Consider the following 20526-nt stretch of genomic DNA (forward strand, 5'->3'; position numbering starts at 1 on the left):
ATCGGTCAGGGGTTTATTTGAATTGTTAAGGCACTATTCTGGGCTGATTCTGCCAAGAAAAGGTGGCATCCCGCTCCTCCATTCCAGGTTGCCGCAGAGCCACCCTCCCACCAGTCCCAAGGCCATCTGAACTCTCCCAGGGACACCTCGCCATCTCCAGAGCATCCCCAGGAGCCCAGCTCCTGCTGGGATTAGAAGAAAGGGCACACCAGAGCCCGGCTCCCTTAGGGCACCTTAAAAATGAACCAAAAATGCTCCGAGACGTGATGCCGACGGTGTTTGTGCTTTCACCTATCAAGGAGGAAAACCTGTCCCAAGGAAGGAAGACACGGTGAGGGCTGCTAATGGGAGTGGGCTGACGGCTTTCCAATGAGGACATCTGCTCACTTGCTGCAGGCCACCAGGGCCGGCAGACGGGACCGGTGGGGGCTCCTCTGCAGTGCCCGCCTCTCAACCTCTTGGGAAAAGAGCCTGAATTGAAAGACCAGCTTTACAGTACAGGGATTCAAGCACCACTAGCTAGATTTCGGCTTATTATAAATATCGAAGCGCCCGCAGGCATCCATTCGGCTAGCGAGCGGGCACATGGCGCCGGCGAGCTCAACCCTGGAAAGTGTGGCATCCTGGTCCTCAGAGCCCTGCCAGCATCCCGGCATGAAGATGAAGCCAATGCGCGGGAAGATGAAACAGAGAGCAACGCCTTTTACCTACACCCTTACGGACGGACGATGGTTTCCCCCCCTCCAACATCCACGCTCCTCCGGGAAGGGACTTCCTCTTGCTCCCTCTCTCTGCAGAGAATGATGGGTGAGAAAAAGGAAAAAAACACCCAAAACAACCCCAAAACGAGGAGGAAGGAAGGTAGAGAGCAAGCGAAGCCTTGGCTCCCCGGGGGGGGCATTCCCAAAGGGCAGAGCAGTCCGTGCGGGCGCATGGCCGGGATGGGGGGGGCACCTAATTGTTGTTCGAATTTACCCTCCCTGCGGGAAACAGGGGAGGGGGCGGCGGTAGGTGAGGAGGAGGAGGGAGGGTCTGTGGAAGGGGATGAAGCAGGGGCAGGGGGGAGACGCCGGGGCCGGGGGGCAGTGGGGCCGGGCTGGCAGCAGGTTGGGGGGTGGCTGTGTCCGAAGCCAAGGGGTTGCTGACACGGAAACATTTCTCCTTGTGGGCTTTGAGCATGTTGGAGAAGCGGAAGCGTTGGCCGCAGACGTCGCAGGGGTACGGCTTCTCGCCCGTGTGGGTCCGGCGATGCCGCTTCATGTTGGGCCGGCTGGTGAAGCTCTTCCCGCAGATCTCACAGATGTAGGGCTTCTCACCTAAGGATGGGGGAAGACGTATGAGAAGCCGGTGGCTGGACCATCCCACCCCAAAGCTCCATCCTGCTGTCCGCCAAAAGATGCTACCCCCATCCCATCGTTCGTTCCCCCGCAGGGGCTGGGGGCAAGGTGGGGAGCTCTCACCCGTGTGCGTCTTCATGTGCTCGTCGAAGTACTGCTTCATGTTGAAGTCCTTGCCGCACCACTGGCACATGAACTGCTTGTGGCCGATGTGGATGCTCATGTGGGAGCGCAGCTGGTACTTGTACTGGAAGCGCTCGTTGCAGTTCTGCAGGGATGAGAGGGGGATGAGGTGTTGATGAGCGCCCAAAAAACACTCCCCACATCCCTCCCAAATCATGTCATCCCCCAGCATGTCGGAGCAGGGCAGAAATCACTTTTTCCCCCAAAAAAGAACAAAAATAAATGTTTTTTTGGGACATACTCAGCCAGGTTTGCAGGCTGGGTGGGCTCGGGGTGGGATGCAAGGTCCAGGCACTGGGTAGAGAGATCCTGGCATTGGCCACCAGTTTTATAGGGTTGGTGGGACCCTCAAACCAGGAGAGGATGCAAAGTTTGGGAGAGGGGGGAGCATCTCTACAGCTACGCTGGCAAAAAAGCACAGGGGAAGCCCCAAGACATGGCAGACCTTTACTCAAATCAGTGGTTTTGTGACCATTTGAGAGGATGCGGGGTGGGGGGGACACACGGGACCTTACCTCACATTTAAAAGGCTTTTCCCCAGAGTGCTGGAGCGAATGGACCTTGAGGGACATGCTGCGCTTGAAGGACTTCCCGCAGGTCTCGCAGGTGAACGGCATGTCCTTGGTGTGAGCTGAAGAGGAAAAGGAGCAGGGTCAGGTGCGCTCCCAGCACCCCGGACATCCATCTCCCCCAGTCCCTGCCGTGGCTCCCAATACCGGCGCCCAACCCCAGCAAACCCAAAGCCATCTTGGGAAGATGCACAGCAGCCACATCAGGTACTCCTCTAATTACAGAATCACAGAATCACAGAATGGTAGGGGTTGGAAGGAACCTCTGGAGATCATCCAGTCCAACCCCCTGCCAGAGCAGGGTCACCCACAGCAGGTTGCACAAGAATGTGTCCAGGCGGGCTTTGAATGTCTCCAGAGACAGAGACTCCACCACCTCTCTGGGCAGCCTGTGCCAGGGCTCTGCCACCCTCAAAGTGAAGAAGTTCCTCCTCATGTTGAGATGGAGCTTCCTATGGTCAAGTTTGTGCCTGTTACCTCTTGTCCTGTCACTGGGCACCAATTGCCTGACAAAACCTCTTTGGTTGGACCTCTTTGGTGCCCACATCCCCAGGGACTTGACTGCCACTGCCATCTGCAATTTGCTTTTCAAAGCCCAGTGCTGGCACAGTCTTGTCCTCTTTTACAGGGGAAGGAAGGTTACACTTCGAACCCTCCTTTGATCACTTCTGAAGACTTTTTTTCTGGTTAAATAAACGAGCTTCCCCAGCACCATGCCTGAGTGCTCCAAACCCAGCACTGGGCACACAGACATTCAGCATTAAATACTGGGCCAAATTTCAAGGCTCCTGCATTGACACTAGAAAGCTCGCTCAAGACTAAGCCCGGTCCTAAACTCCCAACACAACAGCAACAAAAAAACACCCCTCATGGCCAAAGCGATGGATGGACACCCCTAACAAGATCTCCCTGTGGCACCGGTGCCTCCCGCACTCACCAACCATGTGTTTGCGCACGTGGGCCATGGTGTAGAACTTCTTCTCACAGATCTCGCAGGAGAACTTCTTCTCGGCGTAGCCATGGACAATCTTGTTGTGCTCATGGAGGGACCAGAGCTTCTTGAACCCCTTCCCACACGTGACGCACTGCAAGGAGAGAGAGGATGGGCAGGGAAGTAGAGGAATTTGCCCCAGCACCACCAGCATTTGGGTTTTGCCAGGTTACCAGCTTCATCCTTTGAAAGAGAACATCACTACGAAACCTAAAGCTAAGACATCAAAACTCGTAACGACCAACAAGTCTGCTATAGGCCTCATCACTTCAAAACCTCCAAAACTCAAATTTCTGTCCATTGGATGGGGAAGGGGTGATGCCTTTCCAAGGAAGGATGTGGCCTCTCCACAATGGATGTACAGGACTTGTATAAACAGCAGCTCCTGCACCAAGGCCCTATTCCCAACTGGGCATTTTATTCTTACACACAATTAAGCTGCTTCATAAAAAACAAAACAAAACAAAACAAAACAAAACAAAACAAAACAATTCTCTGCACGTTAGAAGGCTGCAAAGAATATAGGAATAAGGAGAAGCCCAAGCCAGGGCAGCCCAACTTCAGTTTTCAGCATATATTATGGATACTTCACCACTAAGTGAGTTTTCCAAACCTATCCAAATGCACCACAATGGACCCAAAACCAGGCCATCAGCACAAGCAGAACAAGGTGACATGCAAAGCCTCCCCCAAGAAGTTATGGTAGAGATCTGCTTCAGCTCCAACAAGTTCAATGTTTCTCAGAAAGTTCCCAGGAAAAGCTCCAAAAGCATGAGATCAGTTCAGGGTGTGTGAAATCAGTTTGGTGCTCAGGGAAACACAGGAGAGTGAGGTCCACACGGGAAACCATCACTGGGGCATGGGGATGACAGGCAGCACCTGGCCGAGGACCCTGCCAGGAGCCAAGGGACACTCCTTCCCTTTCAGCTCTCCATGACTCATCTTCCTCTTGGCCAACAGGGATAAAACCATCTTTTCTTCTCGCAGGTGCCTTGAGAAAATAATTCATGCCTTGGAGGCATCTACCAACAGCACGGCTGAGTGGTACCAGTAAGCCCAGGGGGGGATTTCCCAGCAAGGCTTGAAGCAGCGCAGGCAGCACAGCCTCCATCGTCTCCTACCCAGTGGAACAGATGTTTCTTGATGGGCCTAAATCAAATTTTGCACCAAAAGAGGCTGTGATACCGCAGAAAATATACCATTATGCCATGTAGTCACAGTATCTCGCTATATATATTAATAATTAGGTGCCTGGGAGGCAAAATTAGGGTCAGAGAGGCATTCCCAACACTCGTCTTCTTCATCTTGCCATGCTTGAATATCAACACGAGTAGTCCTCTGAATTTCACTGTCCCTAAGTAAATACTTCCACAGATCAGAAGAGTTTTATTTCTGATTTAAGAGATATTTCAGGACAAATTCAGAATCAGAGCCTGTTATCAAAGACACATCAATATCCATTTTCTCCACTTAAATCCAAAGAGGCTGCAGGGGAATTTTAAAATTCAAGGAAGAGGGAAAGCAGCAGAGGTAGGAAAGTCCCCCAGGTTGGGACCAAGCACCCTGGAGGGCTGAGCTCTCTGTCCTCAGTTACTGCAAAAAAGCATCACTCAAAAATGTGGAAGTAACGTCCAAATGAGGAGGAAAAAAATGAGAAGATAAATTCTTGCAGGTTAAGAGGAAAACCATACCGAAGCTGGCCAAATAAGTTTGAAAAACAGCTGATACGCGATGATAAAGCAAAGGATGAATCATTTTTCAGGCGACAGAGGCAGGATGCCCGTTATGGTGTCTGCAGGGATACGGACAGCGATGGGAAATGATCACAGGGAGCAAGATGAAGCCTAACACCTAAAGCATTATGGATGAAATTTGGGGACAAAACAGGGAAAGAAAGCAACAGACCCAAACGGGATAAGAGGGATGGTCCCTCCATGGATCTGGATAAAAAAACAAGAAATAAAGACTGTCCATTCCAGGTTTAAAGTTGAAAAAAACCAAACCCTTTTCCATCCAGCTATAAGTCCCTGGTATATCGATAAAATTATTCAATATTATCAGAGTAAGTGAAGTGAATTTGGCTATTTGTAAAATTAAAAATGCTCAACTAAGTGAGAGGTAATGATCCACATTTTCTGCAACAGGAGGTGACTGCACGGGCAGCTGTGGTTCATCCCATTCATAAACGTCCTGGAAAAGGGATAAGAAGGGAGGGAACAAAAAGCACTAAGGTGACAGTCCCATGTTATCCATCAGGAAAGCAGATGAGTCTGAAGAAATATTCTGGGAAAACCCATTTTCAATTGCCCAGGCTTTACGATGGGCTCCAAAACAGCCACCACCACACAGGCGTCAGAGCCGCACTCATCCATTCCGGGAAAAAGCATCCAAAAAAAAAGCAACCTCAGGGCTGTGACTTTTTCAGGAAGATGCACCAAATGGCCAATGCGGGCTCCTTCATCCACTCGAGATGACACCACTCCTGCCTCCGTATTCCCCAAATGCCCTAACGCCGAGATCTTCTTCATCACCCATTTCATTTGGGGTGCCAACAGCGAAGGCCTCCAGTAGCACTTGGGTCACCGTTACCTTCATCTACAAGAGCTATGAGATCATTAAAAATCCGGTCGCGGTGGGAAGGATGATGGGTGAAGCTCTCCAGAAGTTTGTTGGTTTTTTTAATTAGTAGACACAGCGTCATGCAAAACAGCTCGTTGGGGATTAGGAGATGGGTTGGAGGGATCTGCAGGAACACACATGTTGGCTGCTCCAATGGGATGCCTACCTATCCCCAAAGAACTGCACCGATTTACTGGAGTCGATTTGCAAACGCAGACGAGGATCTCGTTAGCATTAGGCAAAGGACGCGTTGAGCCTGAGCCACACATGGATGTCAAATGCATTCGGAAACTTGCTAATACGCAAGTTAAAGAGCACAAAAGGCAGATTAAAGCCATTTTAGCTCATGTCAGCAAATCTTTGAATTAAGCTAAATTGGTTTCAGCCTGGGTGGGAACGGCTGGAGCGTGTCTCCATCAGGGGGTCGCAATGTTTTATCCAGATTAACTGAATAAACTCAAAGAAAAATTACTGCTCAAAAACTTTTCCATGTTTCCACCCGGCCGGCCAAGAGGAAGCCACAGTCGCCCGAATCCTCTGGTCCCTTGCCACTGTGGGGACCCTCCTGAGCCTGAGTACGGTCACGGGTGAAGTAAGGTTCCCTCCCGCCTGCCATGTACCACCCACAACATCAAAAATATTATTTGAGCATGAGCCCGTCCCATGGTTTAAGATGGGTGGGATGTCCTCCATGGTGGGTGAGATGTCCCTCCCCCACTGGGATGTCCCATCATGGCGGGATGCTCCTCCTTTGGTGGGATGTCCATCCCCAGTGGGATGCTCCACCCCTTGATGGGATGGTCCCCCCCTTGGTGGGATGTTCATCCCCTGGTGGGACGTCCCCAGGGCTGGCTCACCTGGATGTTCTTCTCGCAGTCAGTCTGGTGGTGCAGCAGCAGCTCACTCTCCAGAAGGAAGCGTTTGCCACACTTGTCGCAGATCTGCATGCGGCTGTGCGTGACATTCATGTGCTTCTCCAGGTACCAGCGATTGTTGAAGACCCGGGGGCACTTCTTGCACGGGTAGTGCTGCTTCTCCTCCAGCTTAACCTTCTGGCCCAAACCATCCTGTTCCTTTTTCCTCTTCCTCCCTCGCTGGCCTTCCTCTTCCTCCTCCTCCTCCTCTTCCACCTTGGCCATCTCCTGGGACCTTGTTGCCATGGTAGGTTTGGTGGCTTTGGACGCCCGGCTGCCTCTGCGGGGCTGCCCCTTTTCTCTTTTCACCTCCGACGCATCTTCATCATCATCGTCATCATCCTCTTCTTCCGTTGTCTCCTCCAGATCTTCCTCCTCACTGTGCTCCTCCTCTTCCTCCTCACCCACCTCTGCATCCTCCTCCTCTTCCTCCTCCTCCTCTCCTTCCTCATTCTCCTCTTCCCCATCCTCCTCTGTGTCATGCCCATCACCGTCAGGCCGCCCCATCACAGCCGCCTCACTGGCGGCTGCCTTCCCCTCCATGCCCTTGGAGACGTTGAGGGTCTGGTTGTTGAGGTTCACCTCCACGATGATCTGCTCCCGGTTGTATGAGCCCTGGCTGTCCAGGTCCTCCTCAGACTCTTCACCTTCCATCTTACAGACGGCACCTGGACCACCATCTTTCTCCTCCTTGTAGTACTGCTTGGCTGGACCAGGAGGAAGCGTCCCACCACCTGCTCCATCCTCCACCCGCACTGAGTAGGGGTCGTTGCCCTCTCGGGCGTAGATCTTGGGATGGGGGGCATCCACCTCCTGCTTGATCTCGCAGTAGTAGGGCGGGGGTCCAGCGCAGCCCTCAGCAGGCAGGGCCATGTCAGTGGCCAGGCTGAGTGAGCGGGTGTCAAGGAGGTCCTGGCAGGAGGAGGCAATGTTGTTCATCTGCAGCACGGCGGCTGCGTTCAGCACGTCCTGCACATTACAGGAGTTGACGAGGAGCTTGGAGGTGTAGATGAAATTGAGGATCTGCTGGAGGCCCTGCGAGGTGAGGGCCTCCAGCGAGAGCTCCACACGTTGCAGCTGCTTGTTTTGGGTGAAGAGGGAGTGGAAGAACTGGCTGTAGGCCGCCAGGACCCCCTTGTGCGCTGGGAAGATGCTCTTGTGCTGCACCAGCACAATGTCCACGTCGCACAGGTCTGGCTGAAAGAGGCGCTGCTCGTTCAGTCTGTCCATCAAACACGTGAAGTGGAGGGCTACATCCTCCACCAGGGAGTACTCAGCCGAAGGGTAGTCAGTCGTTTTTTCGACTATCAGCTGTGGGGAGGAAGGAAATAAAATCATTCAAGAGGGCTTTTTCCCCGGGAAAACACCCGCCTGGCCATGCTACCCGTCCCTGTCCATGCATCCCAAGTCAGAGATGCCAACTGAGAAGCTCCACTGCTAGCCCCAGCTTGGAGATGCCAACCAAAAAGCTCCACCACTAGGCCCAGCTTGGAGATGCCAACCAAAAAACTCCATCACTTGGCCCAGCTTGGAGACGCCAAGCAAAAAGCTTCACCGTCAACTTGAGTCCAGGAGACTCAACCAAGGAGGAGAAAGTCCAATGAAAGGACAGGCCAAGGCCATACGAGCAGCCACTGACAGCCCTTCAGCCTGGGTAGGAGGCACCATGGCCACCCTACCACCAAGGAGGTTCAAAGCCTGGCTCAGCTGTCCATGATCGCAGGGAGGAGATGCCCAGCAGAGGAGGAGATGCCTTGAGATACATCCTCAGTCTCCTGAACCAGACAGGGACCCTGGGGGGGCACATTTGCCCCATGCAGGAAGATAATTTTAGGCACCAGCTGAGATTTTACCACCTAACTAGAAGGAAAGTAGGATTTTAAACCTCCCTACTTCTATACCAGAATTACATAAAACACAATATCCTTCAATATTTACCGAATTACGGCGCATGCTCTGACTCACGTTAGCAGCCAACTCACTGCCCAGATTCAGCGGGATGATTTACGTACTTTTTTAATGCCCATTTTATATCACCCAGGGAAAGGCACTACCTGGAAAAATTCAAGTCAGGGAGTAGCAGCCCCAGGCTGGGAAACGCTGCAACTGCCAACGCTCCTCAAGCAGCATTTGCTGGATATTTAATTTAGCTCCCCTGTATTTTGCATGGTGCAGACCACCCGGAATGTTCATCGCCTCTCCTGGGGATACCTGAGCCCCAGGATGGGTTTGTTGGCTGCATCCCAAACACAAGGGATATCCCATACCCTAAATCACAGAATCATAGAATGGTTTGGGTTAGAAGAGACCTTAAAGATCAACTAGTTCCACCCGCCCTGCCCTGGGCAGGGACATCTCCCACTAGACCAGGTTGCTCAAAGCCCCATCCAGCCTGGCCTTGAACACCTCCAGGGATGGGGCAGCCGCAGCTTCTCTGGGCAGCCTGGGACGGGGTCTCACCACCCTCACAGCAAACAATTTCTTCCTAAGATCTAATCAAAATCCCCCCTCTTCCAGTTTAAAACCATTGCTCCTCATCCTATCACTCCACTCGCTGATCCAGAGTCCCTCCCCAGCTTTCCTGGAGCCCCTTGAGGGACTGGAAGGGGCTCCAAGGTCTCCCCAGAGCCTTCTCTTCTCCAGGCTGAACACCCCCAGCTCCCTCAGCCTGTCCTCACAGCAGAGGGGCTCCAGCCCTCGGATCATCTTTGTGACCTCCCACTGGACCCGTTCCAACAGGTCCATGTCCTTCTTGTGCAGAGGACTCCGGAGCTGCATGCAGTACTCCCGCACCCTGTATTAAAAGCAGTTGGAATATCCCTTTTCCCTCTGCTTCCCTTCGGCTTTCCCTGCTGAACACCCAATTCATGGATGGAGATGGATCCAGCCATGTTAAATGCCCTCCTTCCCCACCGGCGTGGGATGTGACCAAGGATGTTGTGCAGAACAGGGGCGGAGATGGAGGGTTCAACCTGCCGGGTTTATCCTGCACCTCCTGCTCCAAAGAGAGTTTCTCAGCTCCCATTTTTTTCTGGGACAAACGGCAGCTCTTGATCAACACATGAATTCCAGCAAGACACATTTTGGGCTTTTTTTGTTTTTTTTTTTTTTTGTGAGCCAAAGGCAAAAGCACACACAGACAAAAATGTTTAAATAATAAAAAAGGGTGTTTTCTTCTCTGTTTTCTCAACAAGCAAAAAATAATAAAAAAAAAAATCCTTCCCCCTTCCCTGCCAAAATTTTTCATTTTCACTGAATTTCTGCTCCGCAACCAACCCACCCGACCAACGGGGTCGTCTGCTTCGCGTCGTCCCAATGGCACCAGAGAGCTCCAGCAAACGCCCGCACCCAGGGAAAAATGGGAAAAAAATAGCTCTTTTCCAGACTCTTGGCTCTGCAGCCTGGAGTGGGGCAAAGAGGGAGTAAAAGAAGGTTGTGTATATATATTTATATAAATAAATATATTTTTTTAATATATTTTAATATATCGTAATACATTTATTTATATATTTCTTTATATTTAGACTCTCTTACAGATACAAATATCTATTTTTTTATTAAAAACAACCAACCAACCCAGACCCTTTATATATATTTGTTATAAAATGCTGCATCCCAGCTGGAACATCCATCCACACCCACGCACCCCCATTTTCGAAGCCTCGCGATTGCCAAGGACATTTCGACGAGAGGAACTTGCCGACGGCTCAGCCCCCCGCAAGCGCATAGAAAAGAAATAACGATATAATAAATATCGAACGCCGAAGAGACGGCAAACTTTCGGCGGAGCCCTTTGCTGTTTGCCAGGGACTCTCCTGCTTTGCTTTCACTATGAAAAAAAAAATATTGAATTCAGGTTTTTCCCTCCTGGGATTCAGCTCACCTCGCTCCCCATATAGGATGCTCCAAGCCCAGCACGGCCATAGCCAGGGAGAAATGGGTTCAAAACCAGGGGAACTGGGTCCGCCGGGCGGCGTTGCCGCAGCACAGCCCAGCCTGGAAAACAAAAGCTGGGGTTTTTTTGGCTCAGATGGCGGTTTTTTGGCAAAAAGGGCTGACCCCTCACCCAGCACCGGGGCTTGCCAGGCGGCTCTAATCAGTCCCAGCAGCGGCGAGGACAATGCGTGTCTTGGCCGCGTCCCGTCGGTGACTTCAGCCCGGGCTTGTCAGCGGGAGGTTTTTGCTCTTTATTACTATCAGATGGTTTTCGTGAGCTCGCCCAGAGCCGGAGCCTCAGCCAAGACAAGAGGCGCCCGCCGGGGTGAAATCCCGAGAAAGACCCCAATTTGCCCCAAAATAGCCCTCCGGCAGCTCCCACCCCTGCAACCCCATCAGAGCGGAGAAGCCTGATTCATCAGGATTAATGGGAGGGTTAAATCCATTACCCTTCCCCAGGGAAAACACAAATATTTTAAATATATATATTTATTTAAAGAAAAAAAAATTAAAAATACGGGTTTTTTTAAAAACACATTTTTAAAAATGCTTATTTAAAAAACAAATTATAAAAAATCACAGTTTTGCTCTTTTCCACCATCACCACTTTGGCCCCCTGGGTGGCTTTAGTCCCACAAGTAGCCCAAAACGTCCCCGCAGGAGCAGGTCACCCATCCCACCCCCATCCCAGGCTTGGGTTGCATCAAACCGGAGCGAACCCCAAAACCGCCAGCCCCCGCCACACGCCGCTGACCCCCGGGCAAGGCTCAGGCGTCATCGGGCACTGAGGAAAACCCCGCAAAAATTATTCGAAAGCAGCGTGGCCGCGAAGTCCCCACCCCGAAGGGATGGTGGTGCCTCCAGACAGCCCTCCCCGCCCTGACGCTGCCCTCCAGCTCTATTTTAAGAGTATTTCCAAGCCATGCTGCCAAAGCCCAATCCCGAAACGGCCGACGGAGCGGGATAGCGGCCGGAGGAGCAGGAGGATGCTCGGGGTGAGGAGAGACCGAGGGATGCGGGTCGGCTAAGCCCCGACAGCGGGGGATGCGAGGAAGAGATGAGGGTGATGTAGGAACGATGGAGATGCTGATGGTCACCGGGCCGGGATAGCCTGTCCCGGAGAGGCCACCAAAAATCCCGCTGTAGGAGTCAGAGCCCCAGCACGGCCCCGCTCCCACCCGCATCAGCCCACGTGCCTCAGTTTCCCACGCCAACACCCGATCTCCTCCCTTGAAAGGAGGCTGCTGCTGGATTTAAATCAACGTACTAAGATAAAATGTTATTTATTTCAGCAGGTATTAAGAGTCTCAGATCTCTAAATGCTCCTGTAGTAATAACCCCTCCCCCAAAAAAAAGGGACCAGTAGGTCAGGTCACCTGGATGTATTTAAATACTCGAATCCACTGCCCACCAGAAGACCATCTCTGACATCCACCGGCCTCTCTATTTATTTATACCCACGTCTATCGCCCTCATCACCCCGCACTGAGGACCACGAGCACATCTCTCCCGTATTAGCACAGGGACGGGGGGTTGGGGGTATAAAAAGCAACAAAAAGCATAAAAATCTGAGGATTTCCTTAAAACTTCTCAGCCCCAAAGCTCCCACGAAAAGCAGCAAACTGTTCTTTCCGTATCATTCGCAACCACTGAAACGTTTCCGAACGACCTTCAGTATTAAATTGCATTAAGGAAAAGTGCTTTAATAAGTAGCTGAGTGCGATGTTTGCACCTGCTCCTCTAGGAAAAAAAAAAATAATCCGCGTCCCGTTCTCAATTTGAACACCGCGGCATTTCAGGGAGAATCAACTCGGTTGAAACTATTTAATGCCACAACTCGACTTTTGCCAACAAAAGAAACAGCGTTAAAGACCTATTTTTTACAGATTAATTCAAATCATACAAAGGCATATCGCTAGAAAACCCCAAAGACACCCGTACTTTGGGTTTTAATCCTCAATCCCCCATAATTTGCTTTCAAGACCCGTGGATGAGACCATCAGCCTTTTCTCCGTAGTTTTGAAGCCATATAGGGTTTTTTTAAGGATGATGGGATGCTTGCATCTTCCCACGACTCCCAAAGCTGGGATGCACCGGGATGAAGCCGTCCCAGCACCGGCAGCCCGTATACATCCCATACGTCACCAAAAATCCCCAAAACCACCCATTTTTGGACCACGGCCACGCACGGAAACCTGGCGGCGGGGTAAAAGACATCCCAACGCCCCCATCCCTCGCCTGTCGCCTACCTTTGCTGCTCCGCTCACCCATCGCCCCCCTCCCCGGGCACCTCTCCCGCGGGCGCTTCACCCTCCCACGGCACGGGGCCGTGCCTGGAGGTGGGGGGGGTGGAATTTGTTCGCTTCTCCGACGGGTGTTTTTATTTAATTAGGAGAGGGTTGTCCGGAAAAACAAGCAGGAAGGGAAAACAATAGCTCGGCCACAGCCCCGCCTGGCGAGGCGCCGGCCGACACGGCCCCAAGCACCCACCGCCCGCATCCTGCCCGCCGGGATGCTGCCGGGGCTGGACCGGCCGCTCGCCGGGGATGGTCCCATCCCGGCTGCGGAGGTTGGGGATGGCCACGTCCTTTAGGATGGCGGTGACACCGTCTAAAGTGGCGATTTTCCCCTATGTGCTGTCTAAAAGGCTTGAGGCTGCCCAAAATAAAGCCATATGGGGGCTCCAGGGAGAAGAAGGGGCTCAGCGATGCTCCCAGAGCCTGTCCCACCCTGGGGTGTTGGGAACCCCGAAAAACACCTCCCAGCCTCTGCTCAAGTGAAGAGGAACATTAGCCCGGCTGGGGGACAGTGAGATGCTGCTCAGGCTTTTTTTTTTTTCCCCCTCCCCTTTGGTTGTTGGTTCGTTTTTTTTTTAATAACATCCAGCATTTACAGGCTTTGGCTCAAAGATGCTTTTCCAGGGAGCAGCCCAGGAAGCCGGCGGCAGCGCCAGGTCCAGCGGGACTGTCCTCGGTGCAAGGAACAGGGACAAATCCTTCCCCCATCCCCATCCCCGTCCCCTGGCAGCCGGGGAGCCACCTCTGGAAACGGGGAAAAGGTTCATCGGGGCTGTTCACGTAAATGCCGCAGCCACGCGTGGCCTGGGGACGGCCGGCAGACAAGGTGGGATGAGCGACAGGAGGCTTCATCCCATTGGGATCGGGCGCTGGCTTCCCAGCGGCACAGCCCTCAAAGGGTTAATGGCTGCTTGCTTTCTTATTTATTTTATAATTTTTAAAGGTTTTAAACCCCATCAGCCACTCTAAGCATCTTTCTCCTTTTCTTTTGCGCACGGAGCTGCAAAGGCACAACGATGCTCGGCAAGGATGGACAGAGGGGCCAACACCGTCATCGTCCCCAAAAAGATCCAGGGAGGTGAGGCTGCAAAGCTGCTCCCAGGGGATGCCACCACCACCGTGATGGCACTGGGGACACTGTCCCTCTGTTCCACCAAGGGTGACGGTGAAGGGCATCGCCAAGCCCTGAGATCCGCTTTGTAACCTCCATCCTGACGCGTGCGAAGGCGAGCTCCGTCCCCTGCGCGAACACAGCATCCCTGCTGCAAAAATACTGAGCCTTCAGCCCGGTGCCGCATTATTTCCAGCCCAGGACAAGCCTCAATCCCTCTGCTCCGGCTGGGGAGCGGAGGCACTGAAGCCGGGCTGGATGCACCCGTCCGTCTGTCCCTGTCCCCTCGGTTGGGGCCAAAAGGACTTTCTTTGGGTGCAGCTCAGGCCAGACCTGCCACGCGGTGTGGAAGCTCTCCGGGTAATTCAAGCCCATTGCATGGTCTGAATGGATGCTGCTGGATTTCGGCAGGGCCGGCATCCTCCTGGCAAACACCGAATGGCAGCCGAGCCATGGAGTCCCCGCCAGCGCCTGGCGCAGCTAGTGACATCCGGCTGATGGAGATGTCCCCAAGCCACCGCCCTGCCACAGGAGCAGGCAGCGGGACGGGATGCTGCCCTCTTGTTGGGGGGTTGCAGGACCTCCCGCAGAGTCACTGCTAGGGTGGAAGAGCCTGGGGGACACAGACACATAGGCAAAGTCACTGTCCCCATCCCTCTCCTGCCTGAGAAAAACAAGCGGAGGAAAGATCGAGGGAGGAAACGAGGACAAAACCCAACGCTGACCTCCCCAGCCGGGCTGTCGGCCAAGCAGCTGCGCCAGGGGCCAGCTCCGGACCGCTGCCCAGCCCGGCGCGAGCATCAGCCCCTCGGGACCCTCTGGGTGTCACCAGTGCCACCAAGGGAGAGGATGGATGCAGCGGGGCAGGCAGTGCGTGGAGCCCCCCATGGCTCGTAGGACCACCAGGGATCGCAACTTCAATGCAAGGAGCGTGGATGAGTGCAATGGGGCTGTCACCGCGGCGCTTGCGCACAGCCTGAAGCCATCGTGTCCCCAGGCCAGCCCCACAGCCACACGCTGCTATGCAATGGCCGGGAAGAGGCTGAGATCCCCAAAAATCAAGGTGGGTGGGTGGGTGGATGGATGGATGGATGGATGGATGGATGGATGGATGCATGAAGCCTCCTCCCAGGCGCTCCTGAATTAGGCTGGCACCAGACGGCAGCATCCCCCTGCCCAGCACAGAGGTGCCCATCCCTGGGGAAGCCACCATGACCTTACAGGTGGGCAACAGAGAGGTGGGATATGACACCTCCAAGGTTTGCCCCACACCCAGATCTCATCAGACCCTAAAACCATGGCTTTTTCTAACCCAACTCCAGACCACAAAATTGCCGGAGAGGTCCAACGTTGAGCCTCTCTCAGCATCCCAGGCAGGGCTTTCCATCCTGGAGCATCCTCTACAAACCCTGGCACTGACCCCAGGGATGACCTCCACCTCCCTCCTAAACCCAACCTTGACCAGGGGCTCTTTGGGAAGCACCAGCCATTCTCCTCGGGTCCAGCCATCCTTCTTGCCCAACACTTTAACATTTTTATGAAGATGCATTAAAATGGCTTGTTTTTATCCCGGCTGCCCAGCAAATTCAGCAGCTCAGGGAGCAGGGCTTTAAGTCCGACAGGGTGTTAGTAGCCCTGGCTCCAGGCAAAAGATATAATCATAAAAATACAAATTAAGAAAAGACAATTTATTATAATTCAGCCCTCTACCCACCATATCTGCGCTGCCACGGCCGGTCTTTCCCCATATCCAGAGTCATCCAAGGCTTCCCCATCAGTAGAGGCAGCCGAAGCACCGAGGATGGCTGAAGAGGGGACAGCAGCCCTGAAGGACACGGGGACAAGTCCTCGGGTGTCCCCACACGAGAAACCCAATGGGGCCAGCCCTGCCCCACGACACCAAATAATGCCCCACGACACCAAATAATACCCCACGACACCCAACCCAATACCGCCCCAGCAACGCAACACTTTTCCTTTAGAAATAAAGAGGAAAAATTAGGGGCAGGTGCCACTGAGCCTGACCCTGAGCTTGTCCACCCCACTGGCATCTGCTCCTCCAGCCCGGCAGGGACCACAGATCCCGCGGGGTGTCAGGGAACATCTAGGATGCAAACCAGGCGGGGGGACCTGGGGATCCCCTTTTTCAGGGACACATGAAATAAAAGCTTCGGCTCTCGCCCTTCCGGGAGAGCACTTTGTCACAGCCATTGCCACGTCCCCATCTAAAAAGGCTGAAACCCGGCAGCACCAGAAAGCCCTCCGTTTTCTCCTCCAGCCGGAGCCAGGAGGGAGGGTGGGGAAATCAGCGATTCCCCCGAAACCTTCAAAGACCCTCTGATGTTTTGACACATTCAGTTCATCCGCAAAACGTTTCTCCCTATTTTTCCCTAAGCAAGAAAATCCGCATCTTAAAAAATAACCAATATTTAATCGACTCGCAGGGAAGCTCCTCTTCCCCTCCCTCCTTCGCAAAGGAGACGTCTCCAAAGGCAGCAGCGGGTTATTTTTATGAAGGGGGTGACATGACTCTCCTCCAGACGCAAGACAGAAATACAAGGCCATTTATCTCACCCGACTCCGGCGTTTGCCTGGTAATAACCAAACGCGCCGTTAATTCCACGCGGGGAGAACAAAGCTCCTCCGTGAAGCCAAGCCGGGAGGTGAAGGCGTCCCTCCGGCTGCCCCAGTAAAACCCCGGAGCAGCATTTAGCCCGGTTGGCATCCTCAGGGAAACTCCGCGGGTAGAGCCGAAATGTTTGCACCCAGCTAGGTTTCACCCCAGATCCAGAAAAAAAAATTAATTTTTAAAAAAAAAATAATAAATCCCTTAATGTCTTTCCAAGTATAGGATTTTTGCTCCGTAAAGCAAATTTTCCTCTGGTTCTTGCTGAGGCCGGGCATGGAGGGAAGGTTTTAATTCCCAACTTTTCCCCTTCTTCCTCGTAGGGTGCGTTCCAGGCATCTCCATCCCCACCTCGGGGCATGGAACGCTCCCCAAAACCACCCGGCTGCCTCCCTGGGTCCAACTCGGGGCGGGGGGGGGTCTCCATGAGCATCTCCCTCCGGAGGGGATGGTTTCGGCGGCCCATTTAATGCCAGCAGGAATTTTGCAGGAACGAACCCAAACCCAGCCCCAGTCACCCCCAGTACGGGGGCTGGGGGGTACCAAGCCCCAGCCCAGCATCCCGACCATCATCTCACCCACAGGCTCAGTGTTGTTTCTGTTATTTTTTCCCCAAACCTTGCACTTTCTTCCCCTTTTTCCGAAAAGCCGTTCCAACACCTCCCGGGGTGTTATTAGGGGCAGGGAGCCACGGCTGGGGCAATCACTGCCCCGCACTTCTAGGGATGGGGTTGGGGGGAGGTACCGGGGGTAACAAGAACCACTCTGCTTGGGTATCACACATCCCATGGGATTTCCCATCCATCTTCCCAGCTCAGGCCTGCTCTCTGCAAGTCAAACTAACACACATGCACCCCCCCCCACCGCCCCCCCCCAAAAAAAAAAAACCCAAAAAAACCCACAACTCCACCGGTCGCTAAAATAGGTCACTGCCGCAGGCGAGAGCCCCGGCTGCAAGGCTCCCGCCGGTATTATTATAATTATAATAATTATTATTATTATTTTTTAAGAGCATGCATGGAAAATCGCTTTGCACAGCCGGAGCGGGGGTGGGATGCTGCCCCCTCCCCGCGCTTCCCGGCCTCCGGGGGTACCGGGGGGGGCAGCCCAGCATCCCCCAGATCCTCCCCCACCACCCCCCCGCCGTGGGAAAAGGTAGGGGGACCCCGGGGCAGGGCAGGAACAAGCCGGGGGGGGGGGGGGGAGGGGGGGGGCGGGGGGGTGGAAATTAGCAAAATGAAGGAGTCATCCGGGGAACAACAACAAAAAAAAAAAAAAAAAAAAAAAAAAAGGCCGAGGAAGCGGCAGGCTGCCCGCAGCGCCAGCGAATCCTCCGGCCTGGGCTCCAAAAGTTTCCCCCCCCGCCCCCCCCAAGCCTTTCCCCGGTGAATCTTCCCAGTGCCCCCCCCCCCCTCCCCAGAGTGGGAGCCCCGAGGTGTGCTGGGGGTCCCCCCCACGACGGGGTGCTGGATCGCATGCCCCCCCCCCCCCCCCCCCAATCCACCCCTTCCTCACCCCCCCATCACGCCTCAAAGCACCCCCCTGTGCATGGAAGGGGGGGGGAAGGCATTTTTGGGGGGGTAATTTGGACCAAATGCAAAACCTTCCCCCACCCCCCCAACCCTGCACAACAGGGAGGGGGACCCCAATGCACCCCCCCCCCCCCCCGCGATGCAGCATGCCACCGGCTCGCCCATGCAAACCCCCCCCCCGCCCCTTCCACCTCCACCGCCCTTGCGAGGATTTGGGCAAGTTTCGGAGGCCTTTGCGAAGTCAGCAAAGCCCGGGGGCGGGGGGGGGGGGGGGGGGAAGGAGGGGGAGGAAGGGGAAAATAAAAAAAAGAGGAGAAAAAGGAAAGAAGGGACGGGGGGGGGGGGCAGAAGGGGGGGGCGGTTTGCAAGCTCTACCATTTTGATGCAAAGGTCTCCGCGCAAAGGAGTCCCGGTCCTCCTCCGCTTGCCTGGGGTTTTTGCTCTCCATGAAAAAAAAAGAACTGTCGGGTTGGGTGGTTTGCTGGGTTGGTTGCTTTTTTCTTTTCTTTTTTTTTTTTTTTTTTTTTTTTTTTTCTTTCTCCCCCCCCCCCCCTTTTTTTTTTTTTCTCCTGGCTGGTTTTTTTTTTTGCCCCCTTTTTTTTTTTTTTTTTTTTTTTTTTTTGCCTTTTGGAGGAGGAGGGGGTGGGGGGGCGGGGGGGAGAAGAGGAAATCACCGCGCTGCCAGCATCCCCCGTCCCTCTTTTCCTTTTTTTTTTTTTCCTCCTTTCCCCCCCCCTTTTCTTTTTCTCTCCACCCCCTTTTTCCTTTTTTTGTTTTTTTTTTTCCTTTTTTTTCCCTTTTTTTTTGTTTTTTTTTTTTTTTTCCTTTTTCCTTCCCCCCCTCTCCTCCTCTCCTTCACCTCATCCTGCCCATCGCCATGTTCGCCCCCTTTTAGGAAGACGGAGGAATGCGGAGCGGCGGCGGCTCCGGCTGCCAAGAGCCCCGGGGCCGCTGATTGGAGCCGCCGCATCAGATGGGGCCGCGGCTGCCCCTTTAAAGGGACAGGCCCCCGCCGCCACCACACCGCCTGGTGTCGTCCCCCCTCGCACACCTTCTCCCACGAAGGACAATCTCCCTTTTTCCATCCTCTCCCCGCACCCCCGTCCCCGGGTTACGGCCGCCTCCGCCGCACGGCATCCCGCGGGAGCACCCTCAGTGCCCCGCTGGGGGGAAACTGAGGCACATGGAAGTCGTGTGTCCGTCCCCCGCCCCTTACAAAAAATTTTAAAAAAATAAAAGCAAGGCTTTTGGGGGGTATAAAACCCCACTTAGGGGCGTAAAACCCCAATTAGGAGCACAAAACCCCAATCTGGGGCATAAATCCTCTATTTGGGGCATAAATCCCCAATTAGGAGCACAAAACCCCAAACGGGGAGCCGTGGGGTAACATCAGGTTTTATTAAAAAAGGGGATTTTTGGAGCGCTGTCCTTCTGTGGGGAGGAAATGGGGACCCCCCCCCCCACAGGCAGATTGCGGGGGGAGAGGGGTGAAGGCATGTTTGGGTTTAGGAGGGGGTTCTGGTGGGGTGGCTGTTCTGGGGCTCCCCCAAAATTCCGTTTTCCCCCCCAGGCCCCAGGACATGAAGTGTGGAGCACAATCGGCCCACAGCCCCCCTGAGAAATAAAGCAGGGCTTCATTATTTTGCCCCCGGCTCTGCTTGGATCTCCCTGATCCCGGGATTGGGGGGGGTTAACATGCCAACACCCCCAGCCTTGGCTGGGAGCCGGGTCCCCCCAAAACCCTCATGCTGGGGACCAAGGCGACAAAGCTGGAGCAGGCCCAGGGTGTCCAGGGGGCCACCATGCAGGGTCCCACGGTGCTCCCACACCTCAGCCGCCGAGACAGGCTCTGCCCATTGACACTGGGCTCCACCAGGGCAGGAGAAGACCCCCGGGGCGCCCAACCAAGGCTCATCGCGATGGTGACTACCTCCAAGACCCACTTCTGCCCCCACCATCCCTGCAGACACCATCCAAAATGTCGAGGGCAAACGAATTCCCTTCTATCGCCCTAAAAGCAGAGAAACACGACAGCTCTGAAGGACATTGACCACACGACAGCAGGGCTGAGGGGTGCGCCCGGAGCCCCCGGGTTGCTCCATCTCCATCCCACCTTCCCGGCCCTTTTCCTTTTCCTAACCACTCCCTTTTGCAGACATAAATGTGGTAACGGCTTGCACTTGTTTAGACTCTGCTTCGGTTGCTGTGCACAGTAACTTCTTCCAGATGTGTACGGCTCTTTGCATAATGTCGCTGGAGCCACGTCCTGCCTGTGCTGGGTTTATTTAATATATTTTTTTTATTTCTTTTTAAATGCCCTTTCTTGCTCTCAACCCTGCTCCGCTCTATAGGAAAAAATCCTGGCCCACGCCACCAGCACTTCTCCCCTATCAGAAAGGTTTTCGTGAGAT

General features: G+C 53.9%; 1 protein-coding gene across 1 annotated transcript; it reads right to left on the reverse strand.

Moving 5' to 3' along the window:
* Positions 1-682: 682 nt before the first annotated feature.
* Positions 683-18998, reverse strand: ZBTB47 (zinc finger and BTB domain containing 47). Its single transcript, XM_074573958.1, has 6 exons — positions 18491-18998; positions 6557-7924; positions 3027-3174; positions 2036-2151; positions 1461-1605; positions 683-1316 (listed from the first exon to the last, which is right to left on the reverse strand). The coding sequence occupies exons 1-6, from the start codon at positions 18491-18493 to the stop codon at positions 955-957; spliced, it is 2142 nt and encodes a 713-aa protein (XP_074430059.1). The 5' UTR covers positions 18494-18998; the 3' UTR covers positions 683-954.
* Positions 18999-20526: the final 1528 nt, after the last annotated feature.

Source organism: Larus michahellis, chromosome 2 (genome assembly GCF_964199755.1).
Source record: "Larus michahellis chromosome 2, bLarMic1.1, whole genome shotgun sequence".
NCBI lineage: Eukaryota > Metazoa > Chordata > Aves > Charadriiformes > Laridae > Larus > Larus michahellis.